This window comes from Punica granatum, chromosome 2, assembly GCF_007655135.1.
Source record: "Punica granatum isolate Tunisia-2019 chromosome 2, ASM765513v2, whole genome shotgun sequence".
Taxonomy (NCBI): Eukaryota; Viridiplantae; Streptophyta; class Magnoliopsida; order Myrtales; family Lythraceae; genus Punica; species Punica granatum.
In genome coordinates this window covers 2,960,018-2,978,397 of record NC_045128.1, presented here as the reverse complement: position 1 = coordinate 2,978,397, position 18,380 = coordinate 2,960,018, and the positions used below count along the sequence as shown (strand labels likewise).

General features: G+C 38.2%; 1 protein-coding gene and 1 long non-coding RNA gene across 5 annotated transcripts; one reads left to right on the top strand and one right to left on the bottom strand.

Annotated features, from left to right (window-relative positions):
* The first annotated feature begins 1,313 nt into the window (after positions 1 to 1,313).
* Positions 1,314 to 13,802, top strand: LOC116195279 (agamous-like MADS-box protein AGL27). 2 transcript variants are annotated; one of them, XM_031524350.1, is made up of 7 exons: positions 1,315 to 1,866; positions 9,860 to 9,938; positions 10,073 to 10,143; positions 10,218 to 10,317; positions 12,086 to 12,127; positions 13,224 to 13,265; positions 13,353 to 13,802. In XM_031524350.1, exons 1-7 carry the CDS (start codon positions 1,511 to 1,513, stop codon positions 13,497 to 13,499), a joined length of 837 nt encoding a protein of 278 aa, XP_031380210.1. In that variant the 5' UTR covers positions 1,315 to 1,510; the 3' UTR covers positions 13,500 to 13,802. The 2 variants fall into 2 exon arrangements, with proteins under 2 accessions (XP_031380211.1, XP_031380210.1); XM_031524351.1 differs by lacking the exons at positions 9,860 to 9,938; positions 10,073 to 10,143 and having other exon boundaries at positions 1,314 to 1,866.
* Positions 12,115 to 16,604, bottom strand: LOC116195280. 3 transcript variants are annotated; one of them, XR_004154613.1, is made up of 3 exons: positions 16,321 to 16,604; positions 12,358 to 16,074; positions 12,115 to 12,195 (listed from the first exon to the last, which is right to left on the bottom strand). It is a non-coding gene; the product is annotated as an uncharacterized LOC116195280 (long non-coding RNA). The 3 variants fall into 3 exon arrangements; XR_004154614.1 differs by having other exon boundaries at positions 12,358 to 14,276; positions 14,915 to 16,419; XR_004154615.1 differs by having other exon boundaries at positions 12,358 to 15,062; positions 16,321 to 16,419.
* Between the last annotated feature and the right edge of the window lie 1,776 nt (positions 16,605 to 18,380).

The following is an 18,380-nucleotide window of genomic DNA, read 5'->3' as shown; positions in this document are numbered from 1 at the left end:
CCTTTCTCTAATTTTTTTAACAGAAAAGAAAAAAATAAAAATAAAAAAGAGCCCACAATTGGGATGGGAGCGTCCAACCGACTACCCCACCCCTTCAATCGAGGTAACCGACTGACTCAGAGCCCGCCAACGACCTTGAATTGGATTGTAGGGTCGTGCGGGCGGCGCCTCGATCTCTTGAATCGGGGAAAGGGTCGCCCCCTGCACGACCCACCCCTGATTCGAGGTCGCCGATAGGCTCTGACCACATCGATAACCTCGATAGGGGGTGGGTTCGCTAGTAGGGGCGCCCCCACCCAAGACATGACGAGATCACCTTCCTCTAATATGGGGAGATCTCGTTCTTTTATTTTTTTAATTTTTATTATATATATTTATTTTTATTATTTTAAATTGACGAGATTATTTTTAAATTTTTTTTAATCAAATGACAGTGTCACTCCACACGAGTAGTCGAGTTCGTTGCTTCAATTTTGACCCTAGACTATTTCGATGACCAAATGGAAAAATTCATGGGTAATTTTGGTACAAAAATGTTTTAAAACCAAACTGGTGGCTAGTCTAGTCTAACCTCTAAGAAGATATAATGATTTGTTGATATAAATCTCATCTAAGATACGAGTTGAGGGAGTTTTCACGACTCCATAGGGTACTTTATTCCACGTGCATATGTATATATTATATATATATATATATTTTTGGAGGAATCAAGATATTATCCAACCCCTGAAATGGATAAAATCCCACCCATAATAAATCATAGTACTCGATCGGTTGATCAAATATGCAACCCCACCAATACAACTTTTTAGAGGATTATAATATAATTAATGCTAATGTCCTATAAAAGGCATAAGCTACCAATTAGCTTACCAACTTTTGATTCATAATTTTGCTAGATCTAACTTACTAGCTATTGAGAATTTTGACACGCCCTGAGCAAGAATAGGTTAGGAATATTACAGGGAGAAACACCACCGTTATATTATAGACCCGATCCAAAATGAAAATCCTTTAAAATACTTCTTAGAATTACTGCACAACATTTTCACAGTACATTAATGGAGGACCCCTTCCCTTGAAGGTAATTACGATTATCGAATCGATGATTTTACCAGATATTTGGATAATCCTTCATAACTTGCGATCCAAACCGACTCTAAAGAACGGGGTACGGACTAAGTGACGGACCAATCCCGTACTTGAACGTGTAAGGCGACAATTCCTTACGGGGAAGGAAAAAAATTACCAGAGCAAATCATCAACAGAAAAATAAAAAAATAATTTTTTGGAAAAAAAGAAAAAAGAAAAAAGAAAAAGAAGAAAACAACAAAAATTCCCGGGTCGGTTACTGTGGACGCCACACATGTCAGATCACCAGGCGCCTCGACTCGGAATCGCCGACTAACTCACCACAAACAGAGCCTTCGGAAGCAGAGCGGACGGACTCAGCCCAGCGCCTTTCTCAGTCCCCACTCTCACTCTCACTCCCTCGCTCGCTCGCTCTCCCATGGCGGCGATGAATCTGAACCACCACCCCCCCACTACGCCATCTTCTCCCGACCAAGACCCCTACCACCAGCAGCAGCAGCAGCAGCAGCAGCTCTCCCTGTTAGGGGACCCCCCCGCCGACTCTCCCGCCGGGGAGCCGGGATCGGCGGCGGGGGCGAAAGGGCGGAGGGCGGGGCGGGGCAAGGTGCAGCTGAAGCGGATCGAGGACAAGAACAGCCGGCAGGTGACGTTCTCGAAGCGCCGGAACGGGCTCATCAAGAAGGGCCGGGAGCTCGCCGTCCTCTGCGACGTCGACGTCGGCCTCATCATCTTCTCCTCCCGCGGCCGCCTCTACGAATACTCCAGCGGCGACAGGTACGTTCCCCCCACCCAATCCATCCAGTCCGTAATAGTATTTAATGTATAAATAGATTCCTCTAATCATGTACCTCCGGTCGTCGGTCGGTCGGTCTGTCTGAATTCCCCCACCATCTCCGGCATTGCTCGAGCTGGAAATCCGAAATTTCGATAATGTCGTCCTTGTCGGTCGGCTTCATGGCACGTGTATTTTTTTTTTTTTTTAAATAAGGGAGACAGGTATACTCAGTATAATTAAATGAAATAAAACTAAATAAACAAGCGCATAAATTTGAGGATCCATGACCTCTTTATTTCCAATCGCTTCATGTGTTACTGTACCGACATCCGATCCTCAGTGCCTGTTTTTCTTTTCTTAGTAACCGAGGAGGATCGAGAAAATGCTCGAACTTTCTATGTGTTGAAGGAGTGGGTTAAGCACGTGTCGATGTTCCATTTGCATACCAGAATTTCTGCCTATGTTTTATAATATAATAAAATAAAAGCCCCCACGTCCGCCGTCTATTTTAACGAATGTTTTCACTCTGTCCGCCGCCGCTTTGCTTAGGTTTGAAAAAGTTTTGTTTGCTGTCACCATTTCCTTCATCCCACGATGTATTAGCATATCTTTTTCAATTTCATGCTGTTTTGTATGAAATATGATAATATTCATGGTTCAATCTCATGGCACGGCACGGCATGGCATGGCATGGCTTGGCTTGGCTTCGCTCGTTATGTACTGTTGCATATGATATATGTCTACATTATTCATCGCCTTCCAATATGAGTGAAAACCCGTTCTTTTTCTTCTTCTTTTTTCGTACTCGGGGCATCCCTCCAATGTCCACCCGGCACGAGCCCATCGATATATGTATTGTATTTTATGAGTAGAAGAAGTTTAACTAGCAGGGGAAGATGGACAACAGTATAGTGGATACCGGCCGGGTGTGGGGTGAATCCGAATGCTCAATCCCGAAAACCTCGATCGAGTTGCTTGAAGAAACTTTTCAAAGAGCTCCTTCGAATTTCCCATTAGTTAATTTCTATATTTTGAAGCCTCCAAGATGATGTGTTCCCGTGGTTTTAGTCCACCCCCAGAATGGAGAGCACATGGGATGATATCATTCCATGCTCCGTTATCCGTGACAAGAGGCTTTCTACTGTGTTTAACTATTGTTTTTTCTATTATTTAAGTGTGTTATAATGAATATAGAGTGAACTGAAATAAGACGGTTTCAAAGACGAGAGCTCCTGTGTTTGATTAGTTATATATATACACTTATTAGATGTCGAAACGCGCTGATCTTTCATCCAATTCTTCTTCAAAGGGAGCATTTGTACAAAATCTGAGTAATATTTCGTGTGCACCCATATAGATTTGGTTTGGATTGTGAATTTGATTAGCGAAAGAAATTAGTTGTTAAACAAAAACGGGCAGAGAATGCTCTCACAAATTCAACCTTTAGTATACATTAAGAGCTCGACTGGGAGTGTGGTGGGAGGTTATGTGTGCCTTTTCATTGTTTTTAAGCAGAAATGGTGTTTCGCGAAACATTTCGATATTATGGTTTTGGTTGATCTCAGTGGTTACAAACGTGATTTTTTTTCCCAATATATTATGAAAATTGTTTCTGATTATTCTCTATCTCAAGCATCAATTACGATTTGAGAAGTTCTAAATTATTGTCTCCCGATAGGAGAAAATTATCAGAAATAACACTTCCAAATCAGGTCTAAATGCAGATAGAGCATTTTTATTTTCCATGTTCTCAAACTCCCAAGTTTAAAATTTTATGCCATTGACACGATAAGATTATTGTTGTGAAGTTGTTAAGAAAAATATATGATCAAAATTGATGTTCGAAGTGCTACTTTGATTATAGATATATGTTTTCGAGTTATGCCCTTTTCTATTTTAAAAAAAAAGGTTCATTCTTAATAGACAAACATGGAATCTATGAATGGCTGAAAAACTTCCGAAGGCACCTTAGCTCTGATACAGTTTAAGTTTGGTCTAAGACTAGTGACCCATTGCAACATGTTTGTTCTGACTCTTGCATAGAAGTAAAATAAAATGTATGAAACTTGGCCCAACTTTAAATAGCCATATGATGTGATGATTTAAAATCTTCTTGATGTGTCATGTCTACATTTTGAGTGCTTGAAATGAAGTTGAAATCGTTCATGAACAATGACAATGAGATGAACCTAGGAATAAGAAACCTTTAGCTCACAAAATAAATTGGATTGATCGTCAAGTTCCTAAGAAGCCTTTAGCTCACAAAATAGTTTTTGTTGTCATCTTGAACCTAAGAATAAGAAGCCAATCTTAGCTTTGATGGCCCATGACAATGCTTCTTAGGACGAAGACCCTAAAATGTTTACGTGACTTCCAAGTTCTCAAACTCTCCAAAATCACATATTTTCAAAAGTAGATCGAGAGAAATTAGGAAGAAATGCATAACTGCTAAAATCATGAGCCTCTTAGCATTAACTAGTGTCGCTCTAAGTTATTGTTTGATAATCTTGTGCAACTTGATTAGCTTGCTTCAATTCGCTTTTTGCAATTGCAACTCAAAATGATGAATACTATACATCTTCTTACTTAAATTATCTTAAATTGATTTTCTTACTTTTGTCACTTTCTTTTTTGTCGGTTACAAGGGAGGCTCGTGAGCCTAATATCACGTAATAAATATTCTAATAGCTAATAAAGAGGCACGAGTAGTTCACAAAAATCGAACATGCCATCTCTCGGTTGACAGGCGATGGCGTGCACCATTGCATTACACCATCTTTCTCTTGTCACGTGTATTAGTTTATTAGGTGACTAATCATGCACTTCTTTTTCGTTGCTATTATACATTTTACTTTGTAAGTTAGAATATTCCACGTCAATCATATTGATGAGAATGTTCCATCTCCTCGTGTATATTATACACATACGTATATTCCTCTCTTTTTTTTCTCCGTTACTCGTGAATTTGTTATTTTACAATTGAAGATTTACTCCCTTTCGAGGTAGTGGGAAGTATAATCAATATAGGTTTTACTACTCTTCACATACCAAGCAGGAACAACGGAAACAAAAACAAAATGGTGCCCGTGATCCGCCCTTCTTGGTAATGAGGAAGTGCCGAGCAACCATGTGTATAAATGGAGAATGACGTTTGAGGAAGGGGATCACTATTTAAGTAAAAAAGCATTTCCATATTATAGTGGGACTCTTGGCAATGCAAAAACATAAGGAATGTTATTATTTAATTAAGATCACTGTTATGAATTCTTATTTTCATGTATTGGTTACTATTAAGTAAAAGCACTTCCATATTAAAGTAGGATTCTTGGCTCCACAAAACCATAGGGAATGTTATAATTATTGAGGTTGATGTTATTAATTCTCATGTACCATTGCTACCTCTTTTGCTTGGAAAGAAGACAGCATTGATTAGCTAATTTGTATGTATATTTTGTACAATCACTTGTTCTTGAGAATACTCTTTCCAATGGATGATTCGATTTTGATGATCTATCTTGGGTTTGGGTTATATCCATACTATGCATAGAGGACAAATGGAAGAGTTATTCAAACCATGTTGGATCTTTCATCGAAACAAGTCTAGGTTGGAGCAATTTTATCAAAAACCTAGGATTTAGATATTCAATACAATTGCTCGTTGATGGTGCTTCTTTTACTAAGAATTTTCTTAAGTATTAATTGATTGATTGGGTGGCAGTATGCCTATTCTTTACATATTAAGGTGGTGTTTGATAAATTAAGTGTTTAAAAATTATGCACTTAATTAGTTAAGAAAGAAATGTATAGAAAGAGAGTAGGAATGGTAAGGGTGAACAAATATTTTGTAAGGGGTTGAGAGCACCAGTAAGTGAAAAATGACTTATTTCATTAAGTCAAAAAATTTTGCTTACTTATTAAGTGATTTTTTGACTCAATCATTAAGTAGATAAGAATATTATCTTTCATCTTTCTCTTTCTTTCTTATTCATTTTCTCATGTAACTAACTTTTAAGTACTTATTTAATTAAATTGTAAACAAACGCAACCTAAGATTATAAAACTCTTACAATGTGTTTGGTTTTTGAGTTGAGTTGAGTTGAATTTTGATTTTAATTGGTTTATAATGATTGTTTTGTTGAATTATGAGAAAAAGTGAGAAAAAGTAATAGATAGTTGAGAGAAAATAATAATTATGTTATTAAATTGTGGAAAAAGTAATGAATAGTTGAGAGAAAGTAATGATTGTGTTGTTGAATTGTGGAAATAGTAATGAATAGTTGAGAGAATTTAATATTAAAAATTAAATTGAATAGTAAAAAAATTTGAAAAAATAGGGAAAAGTAATAATTGTGTTATTGAATTGAAGATAAAGTAGAGTTGAGTGGAAAATTTTTTTTGAATCCAAACAAGGTTTAAGAACAAGTTTGACAATAATAGTACTTAGTAATTCTAGCATCAATAGTTTGGTCTCTAAATGCAACTCTGTGGAGGATTGAATGGTAATGCATGTTTTTTTTAGTCTTTCTAGTTTCAAACACTAATCAAAGGTATCAATATGTTGAGTTAGGAGATGCATTATCAATCAGAACCCTCCAATATATGGGATCCAAATTACTGTCTTTATAGCATTGAGGACACTTTCATACTTTCTGAAACCCTGATGATATCCCAAAAATATGATTCAACTTTCATAAGAAAAGGTTATACAACCCATAGATGATTGCATCTTTTTGTGTGACACCTCACTTATCTAATGAACTTATTACATGGAATATACATTAGGGAGACCCCTTGACTCTTGCTACTCTCTAATATTGCCAAGTTGTCCTAGTATGTACGATTAAGCCACGATGGATCTCTCAAAATGAACCTGTGAAGTAAGGTTCTATAACCGCTCGAAAGATTTAATTTAGTACTCCTTCTAAGTTAGGAGATTTGAACGCGAAGTAAGAATAGATAATCCAATGATTTGATTAATTGCGGGGAATAGATAATCCAATGATTTGATTAATTGAGGGATTTGACTGGTAGGGAACATATATGAGCTATATATTTGATTAAGGGAATTTCTAACATGACCTAGTGTCCTATTGACACGGGACCTCCCCACCATTGATTGCATAGTGTGCTGTGGGGCCCATGTGCATCCAACGCAGGGAAGCTGTGTCCCGCTGACACGAGGTCATGGTAGACGAACTCATTTGATTAATTGAGGCGATTTGACTAATTAGGCAATATATATAGTTATTCCTTTGGTGGTACCACACTGACTGGGCCAGTGCTTGCGCTGGTTATTCAGTTTATATGATATGTTCGCAGTTGAACATAAGAGTTCAGACATTACGTAGTTGGAGGTGATAAGGTCGCTATCACTGTTGCCTACCATTTTTTATTTTTCAAAAAAATATTCAAGCTATATATAATGAAAAACATTGAGTGAAATCGGAAAGACACATCATGCTTAGGTCAAGGAACCGTCATTAGATGATGCAAGTATTATATGTAATGCTAAAGATGTTGGATATAGTAGTATAGAGATGTCCATCACTATTTAAAGTTATTCTAGAGATGTTGGATCTACTAGTATAGGCTAGGCCCAACTATTTCATCTTGTATCTCTTGAATGATTCCAAATACATGCTTTTACAGCTTTCATCTTCTACAATTTACAAAGACATTTTCTTTTGGCTTTGGATTTTTAGAAATGGAATTGTATAAACTTGATACCCATTAAGACAATGGTATGCCATAGATTGCCAATAAGCAAGAAGGTAATTCCACAAAAATTTTCGCAGCAATAGATAGGATTGAAGCATCTTTTGCATTTTCTCTGAGTTTACAATTCCTTTTTCCATTTGTGCATGACCTATCTCTTCTCGATATTCTTATTACATGTTATCTGTTGCTCTTTGGAATTTTTGTTGGACGAAATCACCAGAAATTTAATATTAATCAATCTCAACAATCATGGCATTGTCAACCACATCATATATGCTTAAGGAGGCCATCACTTAAATTCTATCATCAATTTTTTTTTCTTTTGACTATTTTTCTACATTTTTTTTAAAGTCCAATAGGTATGGGAAACATTCCTAGCAAAAGGAGGGTAATCTGTGAGTCATCATTTTATTTCTTAAACATAGTTAACCAATGGCTCTTGGCTTGTTTCAAAGTGGTACTCCAACATATCCCTAAGTTTCAGGTGGAGGCATTTTTTGGGGGGTTAACTTGATTAATGTCTTTGATCCTATTAGTAGGTCATTGATTCATTATCTAGAACAAGAATGAATAGGAGGCGGCTAGGGAAGCTGGGGATAATGGAACATAGAACATATCATGTGTAGGAAAGTGATAGTGGAGTGAAAGCATAGAATGAATATCATCACCGTACAGCATTGACATTTCGAAAAGGATCGATCGATTACAAACATATTTATGTAGGAAGCTATTGATTCTGGATGCAACCAATAGAACCAATAGAATAGACCTAATATTGCTTTAATGTTCTCGAAAAGAATATCAATGACTCAAAGACATTCTATGCTCAAGATTCAATAGGACCCTTTTTCACCTTTATTATTGGTTGGAGAACTTAAGAACATGCATAGGGTTAACTAGATGCTTTGGAGAGGAAGATTGGGTTTTAGCAATTCGACCCTAAAGTAACCCATTCCTATTTTTTTGTGTATCTGTACAAGCGATCCCATTTCCTTTTTTCAATGCGCGTTATGGCCGTGCTCATTTTTAACAACAATTGTAAGCACTATGTTTTAGAAGTCAATTGCAATGAGAAGTTTTATATAAGTGCCTCGCATAGAAAAGAAAGTATCATCAAAGTAGTATAAAATAGATCCCTAGGAAAACTCGAGCAATATCTTGCGTGTGAGAGAGCATTGATGGGCATATGTATTGAACCTTGGCATGATATGGACCATTATACGTCCCTTTATCTTATAGTGCAATCTAAGCACGAGTTTTTGTTTATCTTTCACTGTTTTTGTGGTTCTCACTTGCATTGGCCGCTTTGAGATGTGAAAATATTGGTGTTTGTGTGGTTTTCAGTTGTGTCTGAAATGTCGTGGAAACAAACCGTCTCAAGCAAATATAAAATGAAACTTTGATGTAATATACGCCTGCTTATATCCCTTGTACCTGATATCCTTTGGTGCAATCCGGCTTTTGATTCTTTATGTGGTCCTCGCTTTGATTTGCTTGGAAATGTTGTGGTTTTCATTGTCAATGTTTTCGAGCAATTTCTTCCGTATGAACAAGCGAGAACATTGATGGAGATATAAAATGCTACCTTGGCATGATGTTGGGACATGAGCCTGTATATGGCCCTTAGACCTGCTGTCCTTTCATGCTTTCGAGTAATAGCGTCGCTTGTTGCATGCATAACTGCGTAATAGACGATCTAAGCCAAGTCCTTAAATTACTGCATCATATTAACGCATTGCGTGCCACGAGCTTTGAGGGATCTGATGATACAAGCTAATAAATCCACGTAGGAACAGGGACATCGTGAGCCAGAGCTGAACGACTGTTATCTTAAGCAGTTTTGTGTATGAGAAGTGTCATTTTTTAGGACAGGATCAGCTTTAAGCGCTCATTTTGATCTATTCTGCTTTGTGGATCATATCTTTTGGAGTTACAGCTAGACTATACTTGCTGAACATTAAGTTTTATGATATTAGTTTGAAAGCGGCAAGTAGGAAATAGTCTCATCTGCTATGAAATTTTTGCTCTTTCAAGCTGAAAGGCCCCCCCGTCTTGCCTCTTCCCATGCCAATGTTCGGTTGCCAATTTGGTCATGTGGTTCTTTCTACTGCAGCATTTGCTACTCACTATAGTACCAAAAGTTACAGTGCACTTGTTTGATTCCTTAGGAAATGCCTTGGTTCCTTATTCGGCAAGTTGCAGCTCATTAAACCTGATTGCTGCCCCTGGAAGAACCAATAACTGATCATTTTCGCCCTACATATTCCTATGCAGCCTAAAGCCCATCATCGAGCACTATAAGGTTCGTATGGATGAAGAGAATGCCGTACGCAGGAGCATCCAAGAAGTCCAGGTAGATAATCTTTTGATGTCACCAAAATGTGGATTCACCCTAAAGCTGCAAGTCCTTTTAATTTTCTCGAGAGTCGGCATACTAGCAATCATGCTGTTTTCTTGAGGCTTTCCTTTCCTGTTGTTCCGTTCCAGCCAAACCAGACTGGTTTCTCAGAAAGCTCTGATTTCTCGAAAGGCTCTAATCTACTCCACACCATTCAAAGGTGTATTTCTAAGCGATTATGGTAATGCCGTGCACACAATGAAAACCTCACTCCGTGATTTTTCACTTCTACAGGCAGCTTGAAGAGGGTAATATAGATAAGCTGTCAATAGAAGAGCTCATACAACTGGAGCAATGGCTGGATGATGCGTTAAGAAAAACCAGAGCCAGGAAGGTCTGTCTGCTTAGTTGATTATAGTTATTTACGTTGGTTGGTTGTCTTTCGCAGAACATCTTTGTTGGGTTGATACTCATCCCTCTTGAAAGATTGCAAGTTCTTATTTGTGGTTATAATATCAAGTCAGCTGTACCTCACAAATGACATTAATTTCTTGACCCACAGTATCTCGACCCTTAACTACTAGAGCATTATAAATATTAGGCATCTTGCCCGGGGGAAAAGCTACATCCAGTACTGGACCAACAATTTCTCTGCTCAAATACTATTTTTGGTCAGCCCAAGGTTATACCAATCTGAAATATCGGGGCCAACCTGTCCGAATAATTTGGTACCCTGTCCAAGGTTATACCTTGCTGTAGGTGAATATTTGCCCTTGTTCCGATGAGATAAGAAGCACCGATGGTTGCTTTGCTGGCTGACTGAGTACCTATTTGATCTGAGCTTTTGCATACGAAGCTAGCCTTTTTTCTTTATTTATCTGGGGAAAAGAACTGCATGTTTCCATGATAGCTAAGGGTTTTAAAGTACTTCTATTGGATATCACTGCTAGACCTTATAATGCTTCTCTCAACCCTTCAGCTCCTAGCAGAAAGCTAGACCTAAACTGTGTTTACCTGTACATGTTTCTGAATTCGATATACCTATGGTGGTTCCACTTCTGTCTTAAATCTGAGGACATCATCATACCCATCTTTGGCCATAGCCCTGTCCGAATAATTTGGTACCCTGTCCAAGGTTATACCTTGCTGTAGGTGAATATTTGCCCTTGTTCCGATGAGATAAGAAGCACCGATGGTTGCTTTGCTGGCTGACTGAGTGCCTATTTGATCTGAGCATTTGCATACGAAGCTAGCCTTTTTTCTTTATTTATCTGGGGAAAAGAACTGCATGTTTCCATGATAGCTAAGGGTTTTAAAGTACTTCTATTGGATATCACTGCTAGACCTTGTAATGCTTCTCTCAACCCTTCAGCTCCTAGCAGAAAGCTAGACCTAAACTGTGTTTACCTGTACATGTTTCTGAATTCGATATACCTATGGTGGTTCCACTTCTGTCTTAAATCTGAGGACATCATCATGCCCATCTTTGGCCAGCTATGACCTTTATCCCTTATCCCTCATCTGAAGATCATTTTCATGGTAGAGGGTGAGGGTCGGAAACTCTTAAACTAGAGGGAACCTCGTGTTCTTCCGTGCTTCATCTCTCCCAACATCTCGTTCTCCCAATGCTTTTGAGCAGGTGTACCTGCCCCTGATTCATCCTTCAGTGATACTTTCACTTATTGTCACTATTTTGGATTTGGAGTTCAATTTCTCCAAATTGTAGCTTAGGCATTAAAACATCCTTCGAAGACTTGTGTGTGGCAGGACAAGGCTGAATTTCTGATCTGCTTGTGGTTTATAATCTTGGGAAATCGGGGAAAGCTCTAATCTATTGGTTCAAGTAGCAGTTTCCTGAGCGACGCTTTGAAATGCTTAGATCTTTTCCAGCAAGCCGCAGTGTTGGCATTTCTGAGTCTAAAATATCGGTGGAGCCTAAAGCAAGGCTCAAGTAGATGCTCTTAGAAATCTTCCTTCACTTTTCTGACTATGGCTCTTTTTCCTCATCCTATATAATACTCACACATATATTGCCTATGGTATACGGCCATCAGGCAAGAATCATCAAGTGAATGACTGACTCTGTCTACTGTCTCTCATAGCATTTTGATTATGCAAAGGTGGCACTCACTTCAGTGTTCTGATCCTTAAATCTTATGCAGACAGAGATCATGTTGGAAGCTGCAAAATCTTTCCACAAACAGGTGTGTTCTTTATTTCCTACTCTGATGAGCTCTGATGTGTTGTACAATTGCGTAAATATATAATTCACCTACCAGTGATAAATGAAAGGTATCACTGAAAGTGCACTAACATTTAAGTACGAGCATAAAAAGAGACAATAAACTGTTCAGGACTGAGATTGTGTAAAACAGATGCAAGACATTGGGGTATATAATGTTTACCTACCTAAGTCAGTAGAGTGAAGACCCACCTGACATTGAGTTGAGCTTTCACATGGACATTCTGTTTACAAGGTTGTCTGGCTTCATTTGAAGCATCTTCCTGAAAAATAGGTTCTCTGGGAACACTTATAAACACTGTAAGTGGAAAATATTTTGCCAAGAAACACTACTCCTCCGTCTCACGAAATTGCACAGGCGGCCTCACCAACTTGATATAATCTTGCTTTTCCTACGTGCTTTCTACAACATTAGAATAAAACTGCATGCTTGCACTAGTTTGGTATTTCTGGTAGATGGCTTTGATGGATGTTTGGTTTTTTTAGTAGTACAATGCAGGGTTTGGTACTTGTGACTGCTGGTTAATATAAACTGCTTATACCTGATTAGTTCCGGAGGGGAGGGGAGGGGAGAGGAAGGAAAGAGAGTAAGGCATTTTACCATGACTGGAGGGAACTGAGGGATGGCCATAGCCGATTGGAAGGGCCATGTGATTGGAAATAATTGATACCGGGAAATTTGAGCAACAGGAGATTGATAGGAAGATGAATCTGAGTGATAGACTTGATGTGTGATGGGTTACCTGACAGAGACCAAACTAAACTTTGAGAGCTTTTGGTGGTGAAAATAGGGCTATTACATGATATTGCATATATTTTGAACTCCCTCGAGCTTTAAACCAAGAGATTTGAGATTTGGAGTACTGAAAGACGGTATTGTTCCAAATGAGTTTGATCTCATGCAATGCAGAATTGATCACACCTGCTGGTGTGGAATTGATCTCCAAGGGCGGGTCCTCTAGACTGTATCTGCAAAAATGATCTTAGTACTGCACACTGCTCCGAGATCATTCATTCATGTGATCTAACCAGTGCCTGCCCGTTTCCATTATGTACAGGAGAAGCAGCTGAGGGTCGAAAATGAGGCCTTGCAGATGAAGGTGAAACAGAGAAGCGAAATACTGGAATCGGCCATTTTACCTTTACCTCCACCTTAGCACATCGATCAAGCCTCCTTTTCTTTGCAGATTGATGCAGCAGCTCTGAACGAGAAATGCCAAGAAGACCAATGCCATCCTACTGGAGCCAGCTTGGAGCTTCAGTTCATTCCCGAAGCTGATCAGAGGGATAGCCGTGCAACTTCTCCGGAAAAACCCATGCTCATTTTCCTCTGAGGCCTTTCCGGGGATTAATGACCTACTGCAAATGATAACTTCCACAAAACATGTATGGAAGGCTGCATAATGATATCAGTTCAAAATAAAGAGAGATAAACGTATAGTAGTGAACCTCATACACTGGCGGAGCAGAGTCCTTAAATGTATTTTGGTATTCGTGGTCACGGTCTAGTGTGTATGTATTCTATGGATCTTGGCTGAACAGTGAAGCTGATAACTTGGTCTGGAAGATCAATTGGCCTCCTCGGCCAGTTCGTAATATGTCAATGCTATGCAGGACCTGATCTGCATCTGTGCCTATATTCTTTTCTTTGATACATTCATTTCAATTCTGATACGTGTTCTTTTCATCTCGAGCATCCGTCACTGTCTCTAGTTAATTTTCTCGATCGACCAAGAACAGACACAGCTTGCATCTAAATAACAGTGTCTATGGGGGGGGGGGGGGGGGGGGGGGGGGGGCAGCGTTCGCTTAATAATGAGCAAATCTTTATGCTGTTGAGACTCGTCTCGGCTCCACTGAATAAGGAGCTTTACGGACTGATCAAACGAGATCCCAATCCTCGAAACTAAAATCGAGCAGCATAGGTGAACAGCCTTTAAAACAGATGGGTGAAAAATTGGATTGCAGTCTCAAAATTTCAGCAGGACGCAAATCAAAAGCACACCTTGAATGCAGATGTTTGACTTGTAATCAGATTAATCAAGTGGATATGTATATTATTAAAACCAAAGATCCTCTTCTCGTCTCGTATTCAGGTCCTCAATATTACCCTTATCAATTGTCAAAAAAAAAATGTCATATAAAATTTATTTTTATGAATCACTAAATTGAAATTATTATATGTTTTCTTTTTTCTCTTTTTTTTTGGAGTAACGAGGCTAGTGCCCGGTGAAAATTAAACAAAATAGAGACGAGACATGGCGACGCCTAAAAAATCTCTTAACATAAAATGACCAAGACTGAGTGAAAAAATAAACGCTTAAAATGCGTGAAATAACTCGGCTTTTATGAAGACCCCTCTTAACTCTCACAGCCCTCGTCCCTCTAACTCTCATGGTCTCTCATATGAAGACCCCTACTTTTTTCTTTTTTTTAAAAAAAAAAATTCTTCTCATACAACGTTTTATCAAATTGTAGAAATTTTTGTTTATATATCATTACCAATGGAATATGTTGTTATCCCAAAATTGCAAACTATCAAAATAATCTAAAAAGTACATTTAGCACCGCACGTATCGCGGACACAAACTCTAGTGTGTGTATATATATATACACACATACATTTCATATATACATCGTGACATTCAGTATATTCAGTGATCAAACCAGCAAAGAGAGAATAAGCTCGTCAGCATATGGATTCATGCATGATAGAGAGGAAATTTAATGAGGATGATGATAAGCACACCTTGGAGAAGTTTCTAGACCATTCCTTCGGATGGCTGTGGTGCTCCCGGATACGCAGTTGCAGCGGTGAAGCAGCCCATGAGCTGCCATGAACGGCCGACTCACGTGAATGCGTCCTCTCAAGATCCTCAAAGTTGATTTGATCCGGTCTGTATCATAAACAAAATGTGGACCACGTGCAATATGTTAATGCTATGCAGGAGTCTTCTGTTCTTTTCTCTATTACGTTCATTTTGAATCCGATGCATAGTCTTCTTATGTGCGGAGGGCAGCCACTGGTCAAGCAGCTCGCTCGAGAAGATCGCAGACAGAGCTAAGCTCGTATTATATGAAACTCGATGTTGTCTGTGCAAGTGTGAGGAGCAAATTCTTTTGCAAGGCAGCAGGAACCCAGTAGCACTGCAAACTGATTCATTCCGATTGGTTCCCATTCCACCAAATTACGAGTTTGGCAGTCTGATCAGACGAGATCGATTCTCGGAAGCTCGGATCAAGCGATATAGGCGAACAATCAATCTTTAAAGAACGGCCAGATGACAAATCTAATGTTAAATCAAAAGCATGTCTCCAATCCAATGTTCTAACTTGTAATCATCATATCATTAACCCCAACCCCACAAAAAAAAAATTTGTAATCAAATCGATCAAAGTGAATATACAGATGTATACATGTATAAATACATGGTATGAGATTAGTACGTACGCAATAATCCAATAAAATCAGAAAATAGAAAATAATAAGCTCATTGATTTATACATATCTGTGCGAGATAAAAAGGAAATTCATGAAAGAGCACGAGCATACCTTATATGATATATAATAAGTATGGTATGGATACGTGTGTAAGTATTTGTGTATGTATATATATTATACAAAGAGATTAGTAATAATCAAAGAAAATCAGAAAAAAAAAGAAGTATGAAAATAAGCTCGTGAGATATATATATATATATATATATATATATTCAAGTATGTATAGACCTTGGACAAGTTTCTAGATCTTCGATAACCTCGGAGAGCCAAAAAAAAGTACGATGATGTAGAGGAAACCCAATAAAGTGGGGCGGGACCTTGGAGAAGTTTCTAGATCGTTCCTCCGAGTGTTCATGGCGGCCAAAAACCAAAAGGCCATAGTCACGAAACAAAATCCACCCAAACCCCTAAAAAAAAAAAACAAAACAAAAAAAAAGTTGGCTAGCTTGTGTCTCTCTTCTTCATAGGAGGAAGAAAAAGAAGAAGAAATTAAGGGAAGATTCAAAATCATGGATGTAATTCATGGTTAAGTGATGATGATGGGATCCGATAGTGATGGATATTTTGCCATTTGGCGTCACCGCCTGAGATTGTCGGTTAAGTTTCCGACCAGAGACATTTGAACGGAAATTAGAAAAATGTTGTCGACTCACATGACGATGATGATGATGGCGGTGGTGGTGGTGGAAGGAAGGGAAGGGAAGGATTTCTTACTTTGCCTACAAGAAGGGTTTTGAGATCAGTAATGGACAAAGGGGATCTGAGGGTATATATATTATTTATGACAAGGGGGAAGGAGAAAGACGGTTTTGATGCGACGACGTTGTCTTTGACAAGTGGCCCAACCCACGCCGCTTCTTTGCCGCCTCACAGGTTCTGTGAGGATCGCCCCGAGCGAGCCTATTGGCTTATTGGCTTTGGCTCAATCGCCCCGCCTTCTGTCCGGTCCCGCTCGAATTGTACGATGTCATCTGACGACCCATTTGATGACTAGGCGCGAAGAGAATTACGTTCGAAACCCCCACTCCCTCTTCGTAAAATTTGTCCTATTCTCACTCAGCTCGCTCCATTTACTCAAGGAATCGTATTCATGACTTTGCTTTTTGTCATGTTCGAGTCTTATGAATGAAAATAATAATTCTCGATTGGATAGTGCTTTTATTAGAATTGAATTAGTTGGGACTGAATCATCAAAAACAAATGACTTTGCTTTGGAAAGCACGTAGATTCAGACAATATAACTGATAATATTCACATATGCTATATATCCATTTAAATAGGTGTGTGGAACGCGCTAAATAATACGTACAGTCTACGTGAAAAATAGTATGCAGCGAACGGACGCTATATCCTTTTATCCTATTTACTAATAAATTCACACCTATAATTCTTTTTAGTAATCATCACAACTCCACTTTTATATAGATATATATATATATATATATTTGGTATGAAATTTCACTCCATTACCAAACACCGAGTAAATGTCGCAGTTTTTTTTTTTGAATTATGCTAGTTGCTTCTTTCGGCGAGAACCATAATTCTTATTGAGCATGTGCACTTTTGCTAGTTGAATTTAATAAAAGTATACTACATTAAGCAGTCCAGTGTTAAGCAGTCCAGTTTTATATGATAGATTATAAGGTAAATTACATTGGTGGTCTAAAAGTTTAAATAATGTATCAGGTTGGTTTAAAATATTTTTTTTGCTACTTGATGGTACAAAATATTTTAAAGTTGTAACGTGATAGTACAAACCGTTATCTCGCCATTGAAGTCGTCAAACGACACCGACATGACTCACTACGTAACCGAAACAGTAACCTCTCTCTTTCCTCTCTTTCTTCTTCAATTCTTCGATTCTTCTTCTTCTCGTCCTACTCCACCCTTCCCTCGTCCTGTTCCCAAAGAGGAAGAGAGTGTTTCGGCCACGTAGTGAGCCACGTCAGCATCGCTTGACAGCGTCAATGGCAAGATAACGACTTGTACTATCATGTTATAGTTTTGAAACATTTTGCACCATCAAGTAGTAAAAAAAATTTTTGAACCAACCTGACACATTATTAAAACTTTTTGGACTACTAGTGTAATTTACCCTAGCTTATATGTTATACTCTTTCACCGACCCTCATGGTGCCATTGCTTTGATATGCCTCATTACTTAGAAGAGCCTTCACGGATTACTTCATTGTGTTGGTTGCTACCTGGACAACTTTATGTACTTTACATACGAACTTCCGTCAAATACTTTAAGGTTGAATTAAGTTTCAATTTGTTACAATTTCAATAGTTTTAGGATTCAATTAGACTCTTCCGGCACTTCTTCATAGTCGAGTAAAACTTACTTCATGATTAGGAAAATTTACTTGTAAACATATATTTATATCATAATTTATATGAGAAAGTAAAAAAAAAAAAAAAAAGCTACTTGTAAGAGTAAGAAAATCGATCGGCCATACTCTCCTCCAACTTATAAACGTATATATTATTATTTTAGAAAAAAAAAAGGTAAAGCTACTTGCAAGAGTAAAAATCGATTACATACTTTGGCTACCGAAACTTTCTAAATGCTTTCAGCTTCACTTGTATTAAAAAGAAAAAAAAGGTGGATAGATAGGTATAATAGATAATAGATGCTTCCGCTTTACTTATATAGATAGATAGATAGATATAATAGATAGGTTCGCTGGTTTCATCTTTAATAATGGACCGA